Source organism: Anabrus simplex, chromosome 1 (assembly GCF_040414725.1).
Source record: "Anabrus simplex isolate iqAnaSimp1 chromosome 1, ASM4041472v1, whole genome shotgun sequence".
NCBI classification, from domain to species: domain Eukaryota; kingdom Metazoa; phylum Arthropoda; class Insecta; order Orthoptera; family Tettigoniidae; genus Anabrus; species Anabrus simplex.
This window is the reverse complement of record NC_090265.1, coordinates 1,062,790,955-1,062,810,848: the sequence shown is the minus strand read 5'-3', so window position 1 is coordinate 1,062,810,848 and position 19,894 is coordinate 1,062,790,955. Positions and strand designations below refer to the sequence as shown.

At 38.2% G+C, this 19,894-nt stretch overlaps 1 protein-coding gene across 4 annotated transcripts in view; it reads right to left on the bottom strand.

Annotated features, from left to right (window-relative positions):
- Window positions 1–19,894, bottom strand: part of LOC136857975 (solute carrier family 35 member F3) — a 406,908-nt gene that overhangs the window by 46,356 nt on the left and 340,658 nt on the right. For 3 of the 4 annotated variants that reach the window (XM_067137123.2, XM_067137124.2, XM_067137121.2), the window contains exon 11: window positions 16,884–16,913. The exons of the other annotated variant lie outside the window; for it this stretch is intronic. In XM_067137123.2, coding sequence (XP_066993224.1) covers window positions 16,884–16,913 — 30 coding nt within the window. The remainder of the gene's footprint in view (window positions 1–16,883; window positions 16,914–19,894) is intronic. 4 annotated transcript variants of the gene reach the window in all.

Below are 19,894 nucleotides of genomic sequence, written 5' to 3'. Positions count from 1 at the left end.
TGCATTATGGCAGTAACGGCACATGTATTTACAAACAGGCAAAATTAAATTGTTAGAATATAATGGCAAAATTAAATGCAGTAATACAAACTAAAATGATATGAAATGCGCCATTGATATAAGCAAAATTAAATGACAATGAATGACAGATGCTGATACCAGTTGACTTGACATTGTTGCGGAACCCACTGGGGTTACGCAACATTAACACTGTCCCAGATTGTCTGCCTGAGTCAGCTAGTCTGGCATCACACTTCCACTCCTAGCTAACCCAGGCAAGATCGCGTTTACTGCTGAGTGCGCTGACTTTTCTGTTCACACAGGGCAGTCCTCTATCAATTGAGCAAAGAGAAGGCAGTCCAAAGTTTCGACCTCTTCAACTATATACTCTGCCAACTCTACTTCCAGTGAACAAACAAAACTATCGTATAACCCACTAATTACTTTTCCATATTACCTTCAAACTTACAAATAGCACCATACATATACATCTGTCATTCCACCAATTATTCACTTTCCTCAACCTTATACCACCTTATTCATACTCCAGATCATTTTCAAATTACCTTACTACATACCAATTGCAACTTATACCTCATTATCTACCAAAACTCCATCCAACTCCACAATCATTTACTTACACTTAACACTCCATATCAATTCCAGATTACCTTGCAACATACCAAATAATGACATTATTACACTTATTCAATCTGCTGCCTTGTACTATCTCACCAGCACTGCACTATTTAGATTTCCATCTCGCCCTCAATTGTGCAATGAGAAGGCAGTCCAATGCTTCGAACTCCGGACCACATACTCTGCCAACTTTACTTCCAATTTCCATTACATGCCTTCTTCACTCAATAGCTTATTTACCATTCTATTTACTCCTATGCCATATACTTATATCCAATATATCTGCTCTGATAATTACACAACAAACATCAAATACCAACTATCCTTACACTAAATATTTACTTTTCTCATCCCTACACCACCATAAACAACCTCCAAAAAAATAGCACCATCAATTAACCCACTAATTGCTTTTCCACATTACGTACAAACTTACAAATAGCACCCTACATATACCTCCATCATTACACCAATTATTCACTTTTCTCAGCCTTCAAATTGCCTTCAAGCTTTCATCGTCAATACACCAATTATTCACTTTTCTCACCTTATACCACCCTATTCATCAATTCACTATTCATATCAAATACATATTCACATAACTTTGCCATACATAGCTCCTAAATCTAATAAACAACACACTAATTACTTGCCACATTTCCTTACAATTCATACCAAATGCATATACACCTAGAATTGTCAAACTTCACTCCTGTATCCAATAAACAACACACTGATTACTTTACCAATTCCCTTATACCTCCCATTCACCTCTTATTCCTACATCATACCTAACACAGATTCATATACAAATAACATAAAAATGACCATACCCCATTTCACAAGGATACCACATCTACCAAAAACTCCATCCAACTCCACAATCATTCACTTACACTTAACATTCCAAATCAGTTCCAAATTACCTTACTATATATCAGTTACTGTACCTATTATACCACCACATACCACCGTCACCATTCACACTTAACACTCCAAATCAATTCCCAGTTGCCTTACTACATACTAATTACAACTTACTCCATTAATTCACTATACCTATTTACCAACACGTACCACAATCACCGTCAAATTCACTATATTCTCATCCCTTTCAACACTTAAATTCTGCCATTACGTCTTCCACTGCTTCTCCCTCTCCAAACTTAAATTTAGTTTCATTATACAAACACATAAACCACCGATCACTTACCGTCATATCCACTATACTCTCTCCTCCGAAACATATTTACTACAACTACTTACTAACATTATTAGAGTTTTTACTTCTTGTTACAATACCTCTTCATTTTGTTTTAATCCCCACAGTTCACTTAAGCTCTGTCCGACTCGTTGGCTGAACGGTCAGCGTACTGGCCTTTGGTTCAGAGGGTCCCGGGTTCGATTCCCGGCCGGGTTGGGGATTTTAACCTTAATTGGTTACTTCCAATGGCCCGGGGGTTGGGTGTATGTGTTGTCTTTATCATCATTTCATCCTCATCACGACGCGCAGGTCGCCTACGGGGGTCAAATAGAAAGAACTGCACCTGGCGAGCCGAACCCGTCCTGGGATATCCCGGCACTAAAAGCCATACGACATGTCATTACTTAAGCTCTTGTTCCTTCCAAAGCCGCCTTTGCTTCCTCTGCTCAAACACATTTCAATCCTCTGCCTGAGTACCTCTGCGTTATTCTTTTCACTCTGCACCTCCATAACTTCACTGCATTCTCTTCTCTGCCTATCCTCCTCACTTGCTGTGCCCGTAGCTGCATCCCTTAGCCTCCCTAATCTCACCTCATTGTCTGCCACTCTTCCTTTTTCACTATTAACGATCATGCTTTCACTAAGCTCCACTCTCTGTCCTCCTTCAATCCATTTTCTGTTTTCCTTGGTATTGTCTATATCACTATCTTTCACTTGCCTATCTTCCCCATCAATCGCTACACTTCTCTCTTTTTCTTCATCTTGTTTTATCTTCATTTCTAGATCCATCAATCTATTCACAGACCAGGTTCTACTCCAGCTGCTGCTTGACACCACTAGATCATTTCCTCTGATAATTGCTCTCAGCTCTTAAAGTCTAGCTCGTATCATATGTTTTCTCAGAATGTTATCGTTCCTGATCGCTTCAGTTCCCACATCCCTCTTGATCCATATTTTTCCCCTCTGCATGTTACCCGCGTTTCCAACCACAGTATCAGCCATCAACATAGAAAACAGTTGAACTATGATAGGCCTGTTGCCTCTAATTCTTCCCACTCTCTGCACATCGTCAATGTCCACTTGGCTAAAATTAATTTTCATTTTCCCCTGAATTAGGTCCACTACTTTATAAATTGTAAGCACTTTGTCCTCCCTCTTCTCCTCAGGCACACCATACATAAATAGGCATTTCTTCCTGCGATTTAGAGTGTTGGCTTCCACTTCTGCTTTCAGTTTCAGCATCTCCTCTTCTAAGCGACCTATTTTCTCTCTTAATGCTGCAACTTCTTCGATATTTTTCCTCACTTGCGATGTTGTGTCGTCTGCCCTTCCCCTGAACCATCCCTTCATTTTTTCAAACTCCCTCATTTGCTCTTGCATCATATTTTTGAGTTGCTTAAAGGGGCAGACTTCTATGACCCCCTCTTTTACAACTCTTCTAATTGCTTCAATGTCTTTCCAGCTCATATTTCCACTGGAAGTCGGACCTGGGTTCAGCTCGACCCCCCCAATCCAAAGCAGTATTATCATCACTGCCGCTGCTAGCATTAATTCTCCTTTCGTTTCCATTTCCTTATTACACCCTCCTGGTTTCACTTCTTCTTTCTCCCCAGCCATCCTCCTATGGTCACCCTGTATTGCTCCACATCAATCATTGCCAGCACACTCATCACTACCTTCCTGCACTCAGCACCTGCACAACCATCTCCCGCTCCAGGGACCCTCCACTCAACACGTCTGCACTCGTCAGTGGCTTAGGCTGTACTGTGCTATATGACTAAATCTACTCTGTGGACCCAAGGTGAACACGGGCGCCTCTGTTCATCTGAGGTATTTCCAGGGCATCATTCACCAGTATCCAGCCACGTGACATATCTTTACAGACAGTTCTAAGAACAGGTAAAATGCAGGATGCTCTTTCATCTCTGATGATATTAGCACAAAGATCTTACTTCCTAATGTGTGTAGCATGTATACAGTGCAGCTTTTCACCATCTTAGAAGCTCTGCAGTTTGCACTGGGTGATAAAAGAGACCACTTTCTCGTATATAGTGAATTGTTAGGTTCTCTGCAATCTATTGACATCTGCTTCTCACAGCACCCATTGGTGAAGCGGATTCATGACCTTCTAGCCAGGTTGTGTGATGTTAGCACCAGAACTCTCTTTTGCGTGGCTCTTTAACCACATTGGGATTGTGGGAAATGAACTTGCGGATGAAGCTGCAAAAGAAGTGACACTCTTGCCACCTATACCTAAGTACATACCTTGTACGGATATTTGTTTTCAGCTATATCAAACCATCTTGGCATCCTGGGAATCGGAATGGCTAGCTGTCTGAACTTCAAACAAGTTCAGAGCAATTAATGAGGCAACTGCTATGTGGCGGTCCTCTTTCCGGCCTTCACAGAGAGAGGCTGTAGTTTTATGTGGGATGAGGATAGGTCATTGAAGATCTACGCATTCTTACCTCCTGAAGGGGAAAGACACCCCCCCCACAGTGTGTTATGGTGGTGCCAATTTCACCATGGCCCACATCCGCATGGAGTGTGCCGATCTCTCTGGCCTAAGACGGAACCTCGGCCTGCAGGTGACACTCAAACACATACTAATCAATGACTGGAATACTGCTGATCTTGACATTCGCTTTATGTGTGAAAGAGATTAATCAAAGGGCTCTAAATTTCAAGTTTTCAGTATCATTTTTGGCTTTAAGAAAACCATTTTTTTATTCTTTTAAAATTCCTCCATTTAATGCATAGTTGTAAATTTTAATTTTTGTTTCCACTTAAATTGTTCATAGAGGATAGTTACTTAGTTGCACTTCCTCTTAACTCTTTCCGGTCTAAGTGCGAGCATAGCTCGCAGCGGCCGAAATTACGTTCAGGACGCGCTGCGGGCATAGCCCGTTGTAAGGTTTGACAATTCGCTAAAAATCGAGAACGAGCTATGCACGCATTCTGGTGGTTACATCGTGTTTCTTCATGTATTAGTTACGAGAGTATTTAAGCAGATGGCAGTATTATATGTCAAAGTCAGAGAATTTACAATATTTTTGAACTGCATACATCAGTAGATGTTGTCACTCAGTGAGCTCTAAGACATGGTTTCTCGCGGCGAACATGTGCTTGACGAAAGTGATATTTTTGATATTTTATGATATATTATAAGTTTATGCGCAAATGAACATATTATTGACATATGAATTCGAAACAACTTCTTGCATTTCATTATGATTGGTGATCGTTTTACGGCCTAGCGAATGTTCCCGCGTATTTCATATTTGCGTGAATACGTAAGATTGTCTACATATTCCTAAAGTTGTCTGTTTAGAAGACTGTATTTTCTATTTCTCAGAAATCTTTTGTGGTAAATGGAACAATATTTTTACATTTGAGTAAGTTTTAACAAAATTTATCAATTAAAATAAAATTTCGTAAGAGCTCCCATTTTCGTTATTGTAATTATTACTATTATTATTATTATTAATATTGAAAAATTATTGTTTTTATATCGTACTCATTATTGTTGTTGTTTTGTAATTGCAATGCACATTTTATATTAGCAAAATAGGGTAAATATAACTGTATTTCAGAAAACTGTACTTGCTTAGTCATCCGTCAGACTTTTCTTCCATTCGCAAAACATGGTATAATATATAAACAATTTTAAAATCTCAAGTGATAGTTGACATAATACAAAGAGCGCTTTGAAAATTAGATTCTCAAACAAGCACAAAGAAAAAAGAATAGTGCCAATATCTACTACAGGTACAGAGATATAATGTTTTAAAGATCCTTAAAAATGTCCAGTCCAGAACGTTTGTTAGGGATATTAAGGCCCAGACTGGAATGGGTTAAAGCAACAATCACCATCACTGCCATCAGGCGTCAGAAGCATCACAGCATCATTAAAAGCTTTAGCTAGTGTATGACTATTAGTTTTCTCAAGATGAGCCATTGCCAGTAAAAATGACAGTGATGAATCGCATTTTAACGCACCGACTATGATATTGACTGCGCAATGGCCAGTAGCATCAGCCGTCCTATCCATTGTAATCCATACTGGTTGTCACCAATTTCACTATGAATTCTGAGTAAAGTTCTGGTAAATAGTACTTGTACAGTGTCGACTCATCAGGCGGAGAGAGTTTGACATACTTCTCCAATGCTTCTTATATCCCTGGATGTTGCACTTTGTTAAGTGGTATATCAGCTGCAAGAAATACTTGACAACTAGCACTTTGCTGGACCAGGTCTCACATCTTGCATTTCGGGAAGCAAACATTGTGTTGCTGTTGTTTTGTTGTTGCAGTATGTTGTGTAATTTGCAAACACATGTCTACAGCTACAGGTTTCTCACAAATGTTGCAAATAATACAGCTCTGTCGCACTTTTGGGACACATCTTATTCAAGAACTCCACTCTGTCAGTCTATGTCCTACAAGTTTCGCAGACCACTGTAAAATCAGGTATAATTTCCTGCTAAGGTACGGTCTTGCAGAGAGACAAAGGAAGCTTATCGAGACTGAGACAGCTCCAATCCTCTACTGTCCTTAATGGCTGGGGAATTCCGGTCTTGAAATACTGTAGCAATACAGAGACAAGAGTGCACTGACGAAACAGAGAAGCCAATTGCTGGAATTACCAAGGATCAAAAATGTGGGCATGAGACATCTAAGAAGTAGAACATTCCACCAAATATAGGAAATATGTACTTATGAATAAATACGCAAGAATATTGTGCCGTTTCACAGTTCTTTATAAGAGCTGTAGTAACAAAGATGGAGTCTCTGCCATCAAAATGTCAAATAAAATGCATTTAACGTCAGTACGGGCCGAAATGTAAGTCTTTTCGTCGGTCGGTTACGGAAATAACCGCGTATAGAAGGCGCAGAAAAAAATGACAAATGGACATTATTTAAAACCATTATTCAAAAAAAAAAATGCTCATCACTTATTATATAATCTGACTTCGATGTGTTAAGGAGACGCAAGACTAGATTTGAAAGGGATTATCCAGCGGAGCTAAATACTATAAATTGGAAACGAAAGATAACTCGCGACTACACGCCAATCTGCTGATATCAAGATTTAAACGCCGCGCGGGAGATTAAATACGTAAAAAGAAGAGATAAATAGACTACAGTAGAACTACGTCACGGAGTGGCGCAGGGCCTCAATAAAATTTTCCCGATTCTGTTTAATGTTGAAGGACACCTACTGATCAGTTGTTGAGTGCATTTACGCCAATAAAAAGATAGCGGAAAGAGATTTATTTTCAAATTGGAATATATACAGAACATCTATCTTAGTCGATTTGGAACTAGTTTGTTGGATCAACTGTACCCTAACAAAATCTATACCACTTGAGCAACACAAGAGATATATTAATTGAAAGATGTCAGCAATGAATCAAATATTTTATTATTGTTCTGTTTCATACGCTCGAGTTTCAACCATGAGTCGGTAAAGAAGCAAGGCAACGCTACTTGGATCCTGATGAGGCGATACGATGTTGGCTGTCCCGGATGACCCGTAATCAGTGTTGAGAAGCTACGATGTACCCGACCACTTGTGGAGGAACAAGATGACGAGATCCTAATCTCAGATGACCGGAGATGAGGAAACACCGAGACCATCTTGAGCAAAGCTAAGTCCATTATCCAAGTCGTTTTCGTAAGTAAGAGTATATTATTTCCTTTATTGTATGTTGATGTTTGTTGATGTTGATGTTTTGTGCGAAGACAGTGCGTAGATAAACGTCTAGCTGAGATGATTGGAAGTAAGTACTCATCCAAAGGAAATGTCAATTCCATTTGTAGGCGTGGTCACCAAGTGATTTTCCGATCGTAATGTTTTCCAGTGATATGTGAGGAGAGATAGCTAGAGTTATTATTATTATCAGTGAAGAGTAAAGAGTGAAGTTGGCATTAATACCTGTGTGTCCTAATTTAATCAATGTCAATCAGTTCGAGATCGTATATTGGAAATGTTTTATGAAGGAATAAGGCAGTAGACTACTCCGAGTTCATGTTAAGTCTAGCACTATGACAGTAGTAAGTAATGTAGGCATTTTATGAATGTCACGGCACGTTGATGTGCAAGTTAAGGGAGTGATTTACATATGATGAAGTGAAAGAGTTGTTATATATGAAATGTGAGTATATTTAACGCGTTATAGATATAATATAAGGTTGTTAATGATTTATGATGGTTGTATTTATTGTTTTCTTCGAGAGACAAATAGTCATAGTTGTGCGAAGTGAGATTTCGTGATTTCAAATGATGTTTCTGAGAGTGTCACTGAATTCTCGCCAATTCCATGTAATAATTCTGGATCCTACGCATTTTACCTAGCTCAGGATATGATCTCGAGACGTGTAGTGCAATGTTTTTATCCATGTTAGGATTACCTAGAGAATCATATATGTATTCTAGATGAGATTTGAGCCTTCACTGATTTATTTAGGATGATCTTGAAAACTCTCACGGTGTATAACCTTATTCTGGACAAAATTCAACCTTCTAGACTAATCACTGGTGACATAGATTTTCAAAGAGAATTATTTTTCTCAGTCGGAGATAGTGTCATCTGATCAAGCAGATTTTCCATTGGTAGTATGTGTTATGATAACTATGTATGATATGTGTGGTGACGTTTCTTGCAACCTTATACGCACGTAGTCTAATATCAATAAGCTAAGGTCACATTACCTTAAGTTCATAAATTAAATCTTACAATAACGTTACTTGAAGGATGATTACGACTTACAATGGACGTAGCTTAGCTTATGGTGTGTGACACAGGGAAATATGAGCAACTAAGAGGCAACTAAGTATGCGGAAGTGAATATTTTAAACTGTAAAACATACAAGAGAGTACTTGTTAGATCAAAGGAAGAAGAACTTTGTGATAACTTTTATTAAGAATTTTTAAACCTGCATCCAGACCACAGCCGTCTCGATCCTCTTATACTGCCTGCTCTATGCCACTATTTTAACACAGGAAGGCGCGACTACCGACATTTCTCCAAGTCGCCGTAAGAGTGCAGCAGTAGACGCACAATCTTCGCTGTTAGTGTGGGTGTAGCACTGTGTTATTGGTGCATGAATGTGTGTGTGTAAACCTGAGTTATTTCGTACAATAAGTAAACGTGTCTGGTCACTTTCGTTCGTACAAGAGATATTTTGTATAGAACTGTGAAATGAATTAATCATGTTATGCTAATAGATATTTCAAAAGTGATTGTAAGGTGTTGGTACTCGTTTCTTTTCGTTTGTGTAAGTCCTATTTTTCGTAGAACTGAAACTTCAGATTCTTTCCCCAAAATATTCAACTGTTGTGTACCATTTTGCCAATCTCGGCAAGGTGGTTCACAGCCAGAAAAGATACGACTCCATGAAATACCGTCTAGAAGGGAATTAAGAGAAAAGCGGCTGTCGGCTTTATCTAGGCAAGGACCTAATAAAGGAAGTAATTGGTTATCCTCAGATTACTCTCGCATCTGTGCCTTTACACCTCATTTCAAAAGGTGATGGAGCCTCCGCGGCTCAGGCGGCAGCGCGCCGGCATCTCACCGCTGGGTTCAGTGGTTCAAACCCCGGTCAATCCATGTGAAATTTGTGCTGGACAAAGCGGAGGCGGGACAGGTTTTTTTCCGGATACTCTGGTTTTCCCTGTCATATTTCATTCCAGCACCACTCTCGAATATCATTTTATTTCGTCTGTCATTCATTAATCATTACCCCGGAGGAGTGCGACAGGCTTGGGCAGCCGGCACAATTCCTATCCTCGCTGCTAGATAGGGGCTTTATTCATTCCATTTCTGACCCGGTCGAATGACTGGAAACAGGCTGCAGATTTTTTTTTCGGAAGGTGATTCAAGCCGTGGAGGATAGTGGATTCCTTGTGATAAGAATTGTGACGGACAATCACAAAGCAAACGTCTTCATGTTTAGACATTTTGGACAACCTCAGATATCCAGTCGATAATATTCCAATCAAACTAAAAACAGGAAATCAAATCCTAATTTGCGGGTACTAGGTTCATGTTGATGAAGAGAGGATGGAGTGTGCATTTGTGTCAGCAACATCTCATTGCCTAGATCTTCGAAACCGCTAAATGGAACTGATTATGCATCAGGACAGAGTAGAAGTTCGATATTCAAAACCTTGTTTTGTTGCTCTGGTGAAGCATATGCAGGAGTTCGCTGAAGCTGCTGTGCCCTATTGTCGACGTCCTTCAAACGTTCGAGCTTAATACGAGAACTTGCGACGTCTTCCCTTTCAGAATAAGGTACCGGACGAGTTGGTCGTGCGGTTAAGAGCACGCAGCTGTGAGCCTTCGTCCGCAAGATAGTGAGTTCGAATCCCCCTGTTGGCAGCCCTGAAGATGGTTTTCCGTGGTTTCCCATTTTCACACCAGGCAAATTCTGGGGCTGTACCTTAATTAAGGACAAGGCCGCTTCCTTCCCATTCCTAGGCCTTTCCTATCCCATCGCCGCCATAAGACCTATCTGTGTCGGTGCGACGTAAAACAACCAGCAAAGAAAACCTTTCAGAATGTGCTTTTTGCAGTGTGAGGTCAAATAATATTAGCAAACTGTTAGTGATATTATCCTAATCAAGTTCGTAATACCTCTATTCGTTTATATTGTGTAGGCAAGAACACAAAAAGTACGGTACCACTCCAAGCCTTCGTCCAGGGAAATCTTTAAATTGTGCATGAAGAGGCCAACTGCAACTTCATACAGGTAATTTTGCCGATATTTAATATTACTGATGTAATTTACGAGCTTCAGTGAACATATGGCCATACTGCATAGTGTTTTGTAGGCTGTCGTCATTAGAATAAGTTTAGAACATTGTGCGTCTATGTCTGCCATCTAGCGGAGAAATTTTGTCGCAGCGTAGTCGCAAAAAGGCTCGCATAGAGCAGGCAGTATAGGAGGATCGAGACGGCGGTGATCCAGACAAACAGTCAGTGAAAATTAAATAATGCGGCAGTTTAAAGAGTAAGGAATAGGTGGTAACTAACAGAATCTAATAGGCCTACTTATTCCAAGAATAATTGATTCAGACAACTTGAACTCCAATCCTGAACTGAACATTAACTCGGCAATTCTACAAGCGTTTCTTTATTTTCTCAAGAGAGTATCGCTAGGAATATTGTAAATAGTAACTAATACAATTTTTATTTTTCTTCTTTGAGGATGCATCCCATATTCTTAGTATACTTGATTTTAATGTTTATTTTCTTGCCAGTACGGCACATGTAAATACAATTAACTGCATTCACATTAATTTATTTTATTGTCGCCCAACTTCGTAAGTGAGTTGTATACGAAGGAAAACATATCTTTTTCAAAGTTTCCCAGATGTTACCTAGTATTTATTCTAATAATTCATGATTTTGAGATCAATGGACTTATGAAAGGAAATAATGTAATCCGAGAAGACATTTATTTAGGATGAATTCGGAAGATGTAATTTTTCTGAAATGTCATTGACGGATATAGACTATAGGGATGACAGTGAATCTCTCACTTCAAGAACTATTTCATTGGCAAAGTTTGAGATAATTTTCTTGAATGTTTGAGTTAATATTTAAAATAAATTTGGAATGGTGAAACCTGAACATTCTTTCTCTGTGTTCTTAGAATAAGAAGTAGTGGTAAGACTGTAGTTGTTTCAATCGACGACAATTTCTCTAAGAGCTAATAAGAGGGTGGTATCTAACTAGTTACGAGTTAGAGACGTCTTTCTGCGTTAGTTAGAAACTACCATTACCTGGACGTTTTTCTATTACGGAACTCACACCCGTAAAACTTGGTCACCGGATTAATTGAATTTAGAGCTAGTCAGGATCTCTTGTGTCCATGCCTGGACGCGGGAACGGCGCAATATGTATTTAATGATCAAAATGGCAAAATTATGTAAGTAATTTAAATATAAATAAAAAAATTAAGCACATAATTATCCAAGCCTTATTTATTAGGTATAGGGTTACATACAGCCCTCTCTTGATAATTTTGTTGATTATTTTCCCAATATGTATTCTGACAGTATGATAGCCCAGTGACTTCATTGTCACCTTCTCACCATTGTGGCTGCAGTTCCAATATTGATCAATACATGTGGAATTTTTGAAATGGAAATCTATGGTTTGGATTCTGTATAATATGTGGGTACTAGGTCCACGATTTGTTCACATAAAATGACACATTTGGAAGCTCATTTTTGAACAGTAAATAATTTTAACAATGTAAAGTATTTGAAATTCTGTAAAGGCTGTGAGTACGTAGGTACCAGTAGCTCTAGAAGAAAAAGTGAAGATCATAAAGGTACCCTCCAAACTTTCTCAAGTTTTGAAAGGATCCTAAATCTTGCAAGAATGCTGGAAATATTTGAATATTTGCTGAAATTTTTGTACTGCTGAAGTTCAAGATAGGCTACTAAAGTAAACTTACTAAATGAACCCTTCTTTAATACTGCAAGTAGAAAGGTAACAACTTGCTTAGGAACATATACCAGATATATGTATGTATGTTCAGTCCATCAGTGATGCCGCTGGTGGGATCCTCAACAGCTCTGCCATCAGCTATCATAGATGGCCTAGGCATCATTGAAGAGGCGTGCTAGGGAAATGAGGAATGAGGTAGTTTCCCGTTGCTTTCCTCACCGAGCCAGAGTTGCTATTACATATCAGTCTGCCAAGCCCACTGAAATGCATACACCAACCGACCCTATGAGCAACATTTTCACACCATTCATAGCAGGGACTGGCTGCATAAGGATTGGCATTACAAGCATCACGCATACCACAGTCACTTTCAGATTGTCAAAGCCAAGGATAAGACAGAGACAGATCTATGAAAGTAACAAAATTGCTCTAGCCTATACCAGAAGACATAGTGCACTGTAAACACTAGGTCCCGCCAACAAAGGCATACCAGGTGTATACATAAGTCTTTCCCGATTTCACAGCGAACAGTAAGCAACATATGAATTTGACAAATACGTCAGTTTGTTTGTCTGACATGTACCTACCAACACACACAAGTTGAGTCCACCAAACACTAGTGTCTGTGTTGTATCGTTCAGTGTTCATGTCGACTTTTGTGCCTGAGAAAGAACATTTGTAGCATGCATTGCTTTTATTATTGAATCAAAAGGAAAAGGCTGTGGAAAGTCATTGTTTGCTGGTACAAATATATGGTGAATACGCTCCATCGATTAGAATATGTGAGACATGGTTTTGACAATTTAAATGTGGTGATTTCAATGTGAAAGACAGTGGTAGTCCATGAAAGTGTGAAGACGAGCAATTGCAGGCGTTACTGGATGAAACCATTAATGCACAATGCTATCGCTAACAAATAATTAATTAAAATTACGCATTGATCAAAAGACGACTGGAATGGGCCAGAAGACATGGCAAAGAGATTTTGTTACATGACAATGTGCCGTCTCACACAGTAAAACCAGTTAAAGACACCTCGAAATCACTTGGATGGGACACCCTTCTGCACCCACCGTACTCCCCCAACCTGGTGCCATCTGACTATCACCTCTTCGCATCAATGGGCCAAACGCTCACAGAGCAGCACTTCAGTAATTTTGAGGAAGTTGGAAAATGGCTCGACGAATGGTTTGCTGTTAAAGACAAGCAGATTTTTTGGCATGGTATTCATAACTTACCTGAAAGATGGGCGAAATGTGTAGAAGGCGATGACCAATAATTTAAATAAAGAAAAAATGAATTTCCCTTGAAAGTTACATGTTCTCTTTACCACAAAAACCGGCAAAATTTTATGCACCTGGTATAATAGAATAAACATAGGTGTAATTTGAATGTATTCCAATCCAAATTCCTATCTTTCTCTCTGTGATTATAGCCTTGCTTCTCACTAGTGTGTTCCTCCCCATCACCTATGGATTTCTTTTCTCCTTCTGTGTTTGTACAGTGTTCCTAGTCTCTTACCATCTGTACTCTTCCTTATCATATTGTCTGATCCCTTTTCCTGTGTTTACCCAACTCTCCTTTTATTCTACACTATCGACATCAAGACTGAACATCTGTTAGATAGTACCTCAGTGAGTCTCGATGTCTGCTCTCCTGTTGAAAGTGAGAAATACAATTTTTGAGAATGGAAGAAGAGATAGTTGTTTGTTTCTTTCCGTTACTTAAATAAAACTTAAATGAGACTTTAATTACTCTGCATTCAATCAACATATAAAGTTGTCTCTGAATAAGAATATCTTATCAGTGAATACACAGCTGGTATGAATTTCATGAATGGGTCATGACTAGGGCTTGGATTTCCATGAGATGTTACTAACTACTACTAAATGTTTTCATTCTTCCCCTGAAGGGGGAGGTGGGCCTCCTAAATGGTGATGCGTCTTTTAGGCCAGGAGATATGTATCAGAGAAGGATGTGTGTGGAAAAGGCGAGAGGGTTGGCGGTCATGGTGTATAGTAGTAACTGTCCCGGCATTTGCCTTACTGCAGGAGAATGGAAAACCATTCTCAGGACAGCTAACGGTGGGGACCAGCCCCTCTCCATCTCCCAATTACAGAGGCATAGAGCCTCGGTAGAGCTGTGGCCACCCCTCCTCTGCTCGGTTGGGCAATTTGGAGTGCAGAGCTGTCGGACTACAGACGAGCCGTGGCCACTTGTGGGCTGAGACCCACTCTGCATCCACCGACCCTATGGCATGTTATATTTTTATTCTATTTTGACATTAAGTCTGGGTGTCATCTGAAAATTTGTGTCACAAAATTAGCGATACGAAATGTGACTCAATATTACCTAGCAATAATGTGATGTTCAATTTGCATTTCATTTATTGAAAGACATATTTATGATCATTTGATTTCCCAAAAGGAAAATTTGATACATATTTTTTTAGTATGGTGAATGATCTCCTGTGGCCAATACGAGTTCATATTCACTTTTTTCTTTGTAAAAATGAAATTTAAAACAAAATCGCCTCCTCTAAGCAGTTTGTACTATGTTCTTTGTTTGTACTATGTTCCTAGTCTTTAATCATACTTCACAAATTCTGAATTGCATCATATTTCCAAGTTTTTGTGTTGTACTTTGGTATCTTTTTAGAGCATAAGTGCATGCACATTTCCAGAGTTTTTAGGTCATAGAAATCCAAACTCTAATTGCATCTTTATGAAGAGTTGCTGAATAATCAACAGCCCTGATAATGATCATAAGTTCAAGTGACTGAAGAGATTAAAGCGCTAATCAAATTTTAAACAAAAATAGAATATTTTACCAACACCTGTAAATGAACAAGGAATAAATTAATATAGATTACCAGTAACTAACCACAGCTAGAAATAAATGGACAAAATAATTACTGGTATTTATATGCAATAAGATATATGAATATCTACATCAAAGATAGTCTAAACTTCATCTAGAAGAGAATTCTACGTACAACTCTGAACATAAAAATTGATTGGCATAAAGTATGTTACTAAATCAATCACTTACAAGTCTTTCAATAAAATATATATATATAGATAGTGATGAAAATCAGTTCAATATTATTTTATATGGTGAAAGTGGTCCTATTTCCTTCTGTAGTCAATTTTTATGTTCAAATATAAGATGTACTGATGTGTAGATAACATTTCATATTATAACTCTTACGTATATAGCATATACAAGGTGGACAAAATAAAACTGTCCTAGAAAATATTTATAAGACTGAGGCAGAATTAACCCTTGTTAATGAACAGGAGAACTGCCCATCACAGGAAATGTTGGGACTGTCATTCTGATGCACCAGTCGGTTGATGTCACATGTCTCTGCATGCTCTGTCCCAAGTACGTTGCTGTGTCATTACGTGTGAGTGAGTGAGAGGAGCAGACGTGTTTAATGACCAGTTGATTGCAATACAAAATGGTGCTCACGATAAAACAACGCATGTTCATTGTCTAGTGTTATGTGAAAAACATGATTCATGGAAAACCTGTGCAGATCTGTTTGCACAAAAGTTAAAGACTGTAAGTGTTTTGGCAAAACCTTCAGCAAAATCTGGAATGCAAAACGTAGTGGCAAAATGGGCTCTGTAGCAAATAAAAATCGTAACTATCCGAAAAGAGTTTGAACACTAGAAAACATTGCTCAAGTGAACGAGTGAACTCTGGAATGAAGTCCGATGAAATCTCAATGTCAAAACACTATAAAAAAAGAACCTGCTTCTCTATCCTTATGAATTCACTGTTTTGCATGCGCTAAAGTGTCCAGACAAACCTTCACGTGTTTAGGAGATACACACATACAGACATATGACAGCAACTAATTGGCGCATCAAAATCGCAGTTTACAGCATTTCCTGTAATGGACAGTTCTGCTGTTCATTAACAAGAGTCAATTCCGCGTCAGTCTTATAAATATTTTCGGGCTAGTTTTATTTACCCACCCAATATTTACAAACACATTTTTGTAAGTTACTTCTTTTCTAGCAACTATACTTCTAAAATTCTAAGTTAGATAGGTACCTATTTAACATACAAGTTCACTTTTTATTCAGAAGTAGATTCACAAACAGATTTCCAGAACTTTCGAATTACCTATGTTCTTATGAATATTCCTCAATGTAGTCCTGAATGGATTCTTTTCCTTGTGAATAAAGTTCTTTTTCTCTTATTTTGCAGAGTAACTTATATAAGATATTTTAAATGTTTGCTAACATTATTTGGCATAATTAATATTTATTTGTTATTTCTTTTGTTAATATCCTTTCTCAGTGAACAAAATTCTTCTTCTTTAAGAGAGAAAGAATTTCTGTTGAATGACAAAGGAACCTGGCAAGTTGTACACAAAAAGAATAATACATGCATTAAGTACAGCATTCCTCGAGCATACCAAATGATGCATATAAAAAGTAGAACATTTTATAACTGTTGTTACAGTACATATCAGAATGAATTCAATTCAGCATTCAGTAAAATTATTCTCCAACATGCCATTTAAATGTGCAGTAGGCATACTTCCAAGCAACTAAACTTACCTTGCACTGTGACTCAACATGATGAGATTTCTGCAACAATAGAGAATTTGGCATGGTGATGCTTGCTAAGAGAAAGAAGGGGGGTGCAAAGGGTGCATGAAACTAGGCAGAACTCACAGTATGTACAGTATATACATCTTTCACTCCTGTGTCATTTAGCAATGTGATAAATGTGGAAGAAAAATGGAAGGAAAAGCAGTATGATAGTTACCGGTACTGGTATTACTCACACAGATATTGCATTAGAACCTACAATACTTTGGTCAGTATGGAAAAAAGTGGAACTGAAAGCCTACTTTGGTACAAATTTAAACAGTACTGATGATTCTTAAAAAGATGAAATATATGACATACTTTTACATTAAATGATGAAGTTATGTTGTAGCTTTGGGCCCTTTGTACTATTTGAGAGAGATTTATGGGATTCCTTTCTAATAAACTCATACATATAGTGCAACTACTCAAATGAATGTCTATTTTCATTTTTTATGATGGTGACTTTGATATTAATGACTGAAATATAAATTTGGGCTATCTATCTGCAAAATATCACAAACTAATCATCTCATGGCTATAATTTCTTGAGAATTCCTATTAAATATTACCATTATGGATTTCCCATATGAATACAAAAAAGGCTGCATGAACAGTGTTCAGATTAGTCTGCTAAAGAATCAGTTTTAGTTTTAAATAAGTGCTGCATAATTTTTACTTTCTATATCTATTTCATAAGTTACCTGCCTTACCAAAACATTGGACTGGTAGGTGAGAATACAAGACATTTTCTCAGTTTTCTGAACTCATATCCACATCACCCTGCTTTCAAGATAGGTAAAGGTTGTCAATTTCCTCCAATCAGATATGATGGAAGAGATCCACATATTCAACTTAGAGGTGGTTCACCTATATCTGCAATGTTCTCTAAATGTATAACCTTTAACATAAATTACTAAGACTTCCAGACTCATGGTCATTGTTCGTGAATGAAGGTGCTTCTGGTACATGTGGTTTCTCTGGTGAAAGGAAGGTTGCATAAGGATATAGGAGCTATCCAGAAGGACGTGACATATAAGCTGCAGATACTAGCTTTCTAAAGCTGCTTCCAAAACATCTCAAACAATGGTTCTAGTAGCGGTGGCTTGCCTGTGGAAGGGACTATTTTGAAGGGAATATGGACCATTAGTCAATGAGTAGAATATTTAATTTCTTATCATAGCAGTTCTAGAAATGTTAATATAAAAGTTGTACTACAGGCTGGACTCTCAAAGAACATTCATCACAAGTATGGATAAATTTTAAAGAATGTTAACATTGAATTTAACATAAGGGACAAGCATGTTGTGTTGGTTTCTGAATCAAAATGAACATTACTTCCTTTAAGAAACTGACAGGATTTCATTTTGAATCCTATACACATCCAATACTTTCTGCTTAGCTCTACTTAGAATATTTTGCTGAATGACACAAATTGTAATATATTCAGTCTTTTACTTGAAGGTGAGTAATTTGAACAAAATGTACATATGTTGTGGTTGTTGTTGTTGTTTTTGTTGCCATTGTGTCAGATCAGGTCAGGTCAGGAATACCCTGCTACCATATAATGACAGTAGACAGACCTGCAACTGTTTGGCTGAAGTTTGGGCAGCCAATATCAAACGTGACAAACTAAGGAAGAGCCAACAGCTATAGATGAAATAGTTATCCCTTAGGAAGTTGTTCAAGCTTTTGTGGAAGAAATGCCACATAAATTCACAGGAAAGCTGGTGTCTGTCAGGTGTGACAGGGGACTGCTACAGACAAGAGAGTTAAACCAAAAAAAAAAAAAAAAAAATTATGTTTGAAGTAGAAAGTCAGTAAGGGAGTTATAAAAGTATGCCTTTAATTCAAATAAGAGTCTTGGAACACGCAATACCCAGCTAAGATGCCAGCATGTGCAGACCTATGCCAGTTATAATGGTTTATGTGCTGATGATTTACAGGGCCGTGTGATCATGCACCAGCGCTGGAGGAGACAGAAAAAACTTAAATTGGGACCATTAATATGCTCAGCCTTGCAGGAAAGTGTAACTTCTAACTTCTGTATGAGGACTGGCTTGGTGGAAAGAAGAAAATAGCAATCTTGGGGCTGATTGACACCAAATGGAAAAGTAAAAGTAAATGGACGAAGAAGTTGAGTATACCCTACACTGGCAGGATGATGACGATGACAACAACAGCAACAGCAACAACAACAAAGAGATGAGGAATAGAGATGGATTCATCATGGTAAATGATCTAGAAAGAATCACTGACATCCAGTACATCAATGAAAGAATAATAAAAGTGACTGTGCATCTAGAAAAGTAAAAGCTAACACAGGTACAAGTGTATGCACCACAAATTGGGTGGAATTAAGATGATAAAAACCTGATACTTGAAGAAGCTAGAGTCATCATCATAGGAGACCTGAATGCACAGACTAGGACAGACAGAGTTGGATATGAAAAGGTGCTGGGAACACATGGATATAATGGAATGAACAAAGAGGGGAATATCTCCTGGACTTATGCATGAGGAATGGCTTGGTGGAGAAAAACAGCTGATTCAAGAAAAAGGTCAGTCAAAAGGTCAAGAAATTAAGTCAGGAAATATGAACATCATCATCTGTGAATGGACAGGACAAACTGAAGGATGCTTGTACACAACCGCACCTGGCTTGCTGGTGCGAAGAAATGATGATAATGATGGACAGCGTAAGACTGTAATAGATTATGTTATCACAGACAAAGAAATAGGAGTAGGTTTATGACAGATGTCAAAGTAATACCTAGTTAGATTCTTGACAGTGACCATTGATTATTAGTAGCAGATTTGAAAGGCTTCCAAAAATTGAGACTACTGGATAAGAGGTCACTTACCAAGAAATGAAGTGAAGACCAGAAATGAAGAATGGACCAGACTAAAAAATGTACTAGTACATGAAGCAATTAGAGTCTGTGAAAAGACAAATGTGATTGTGATGGAAAAGCAAA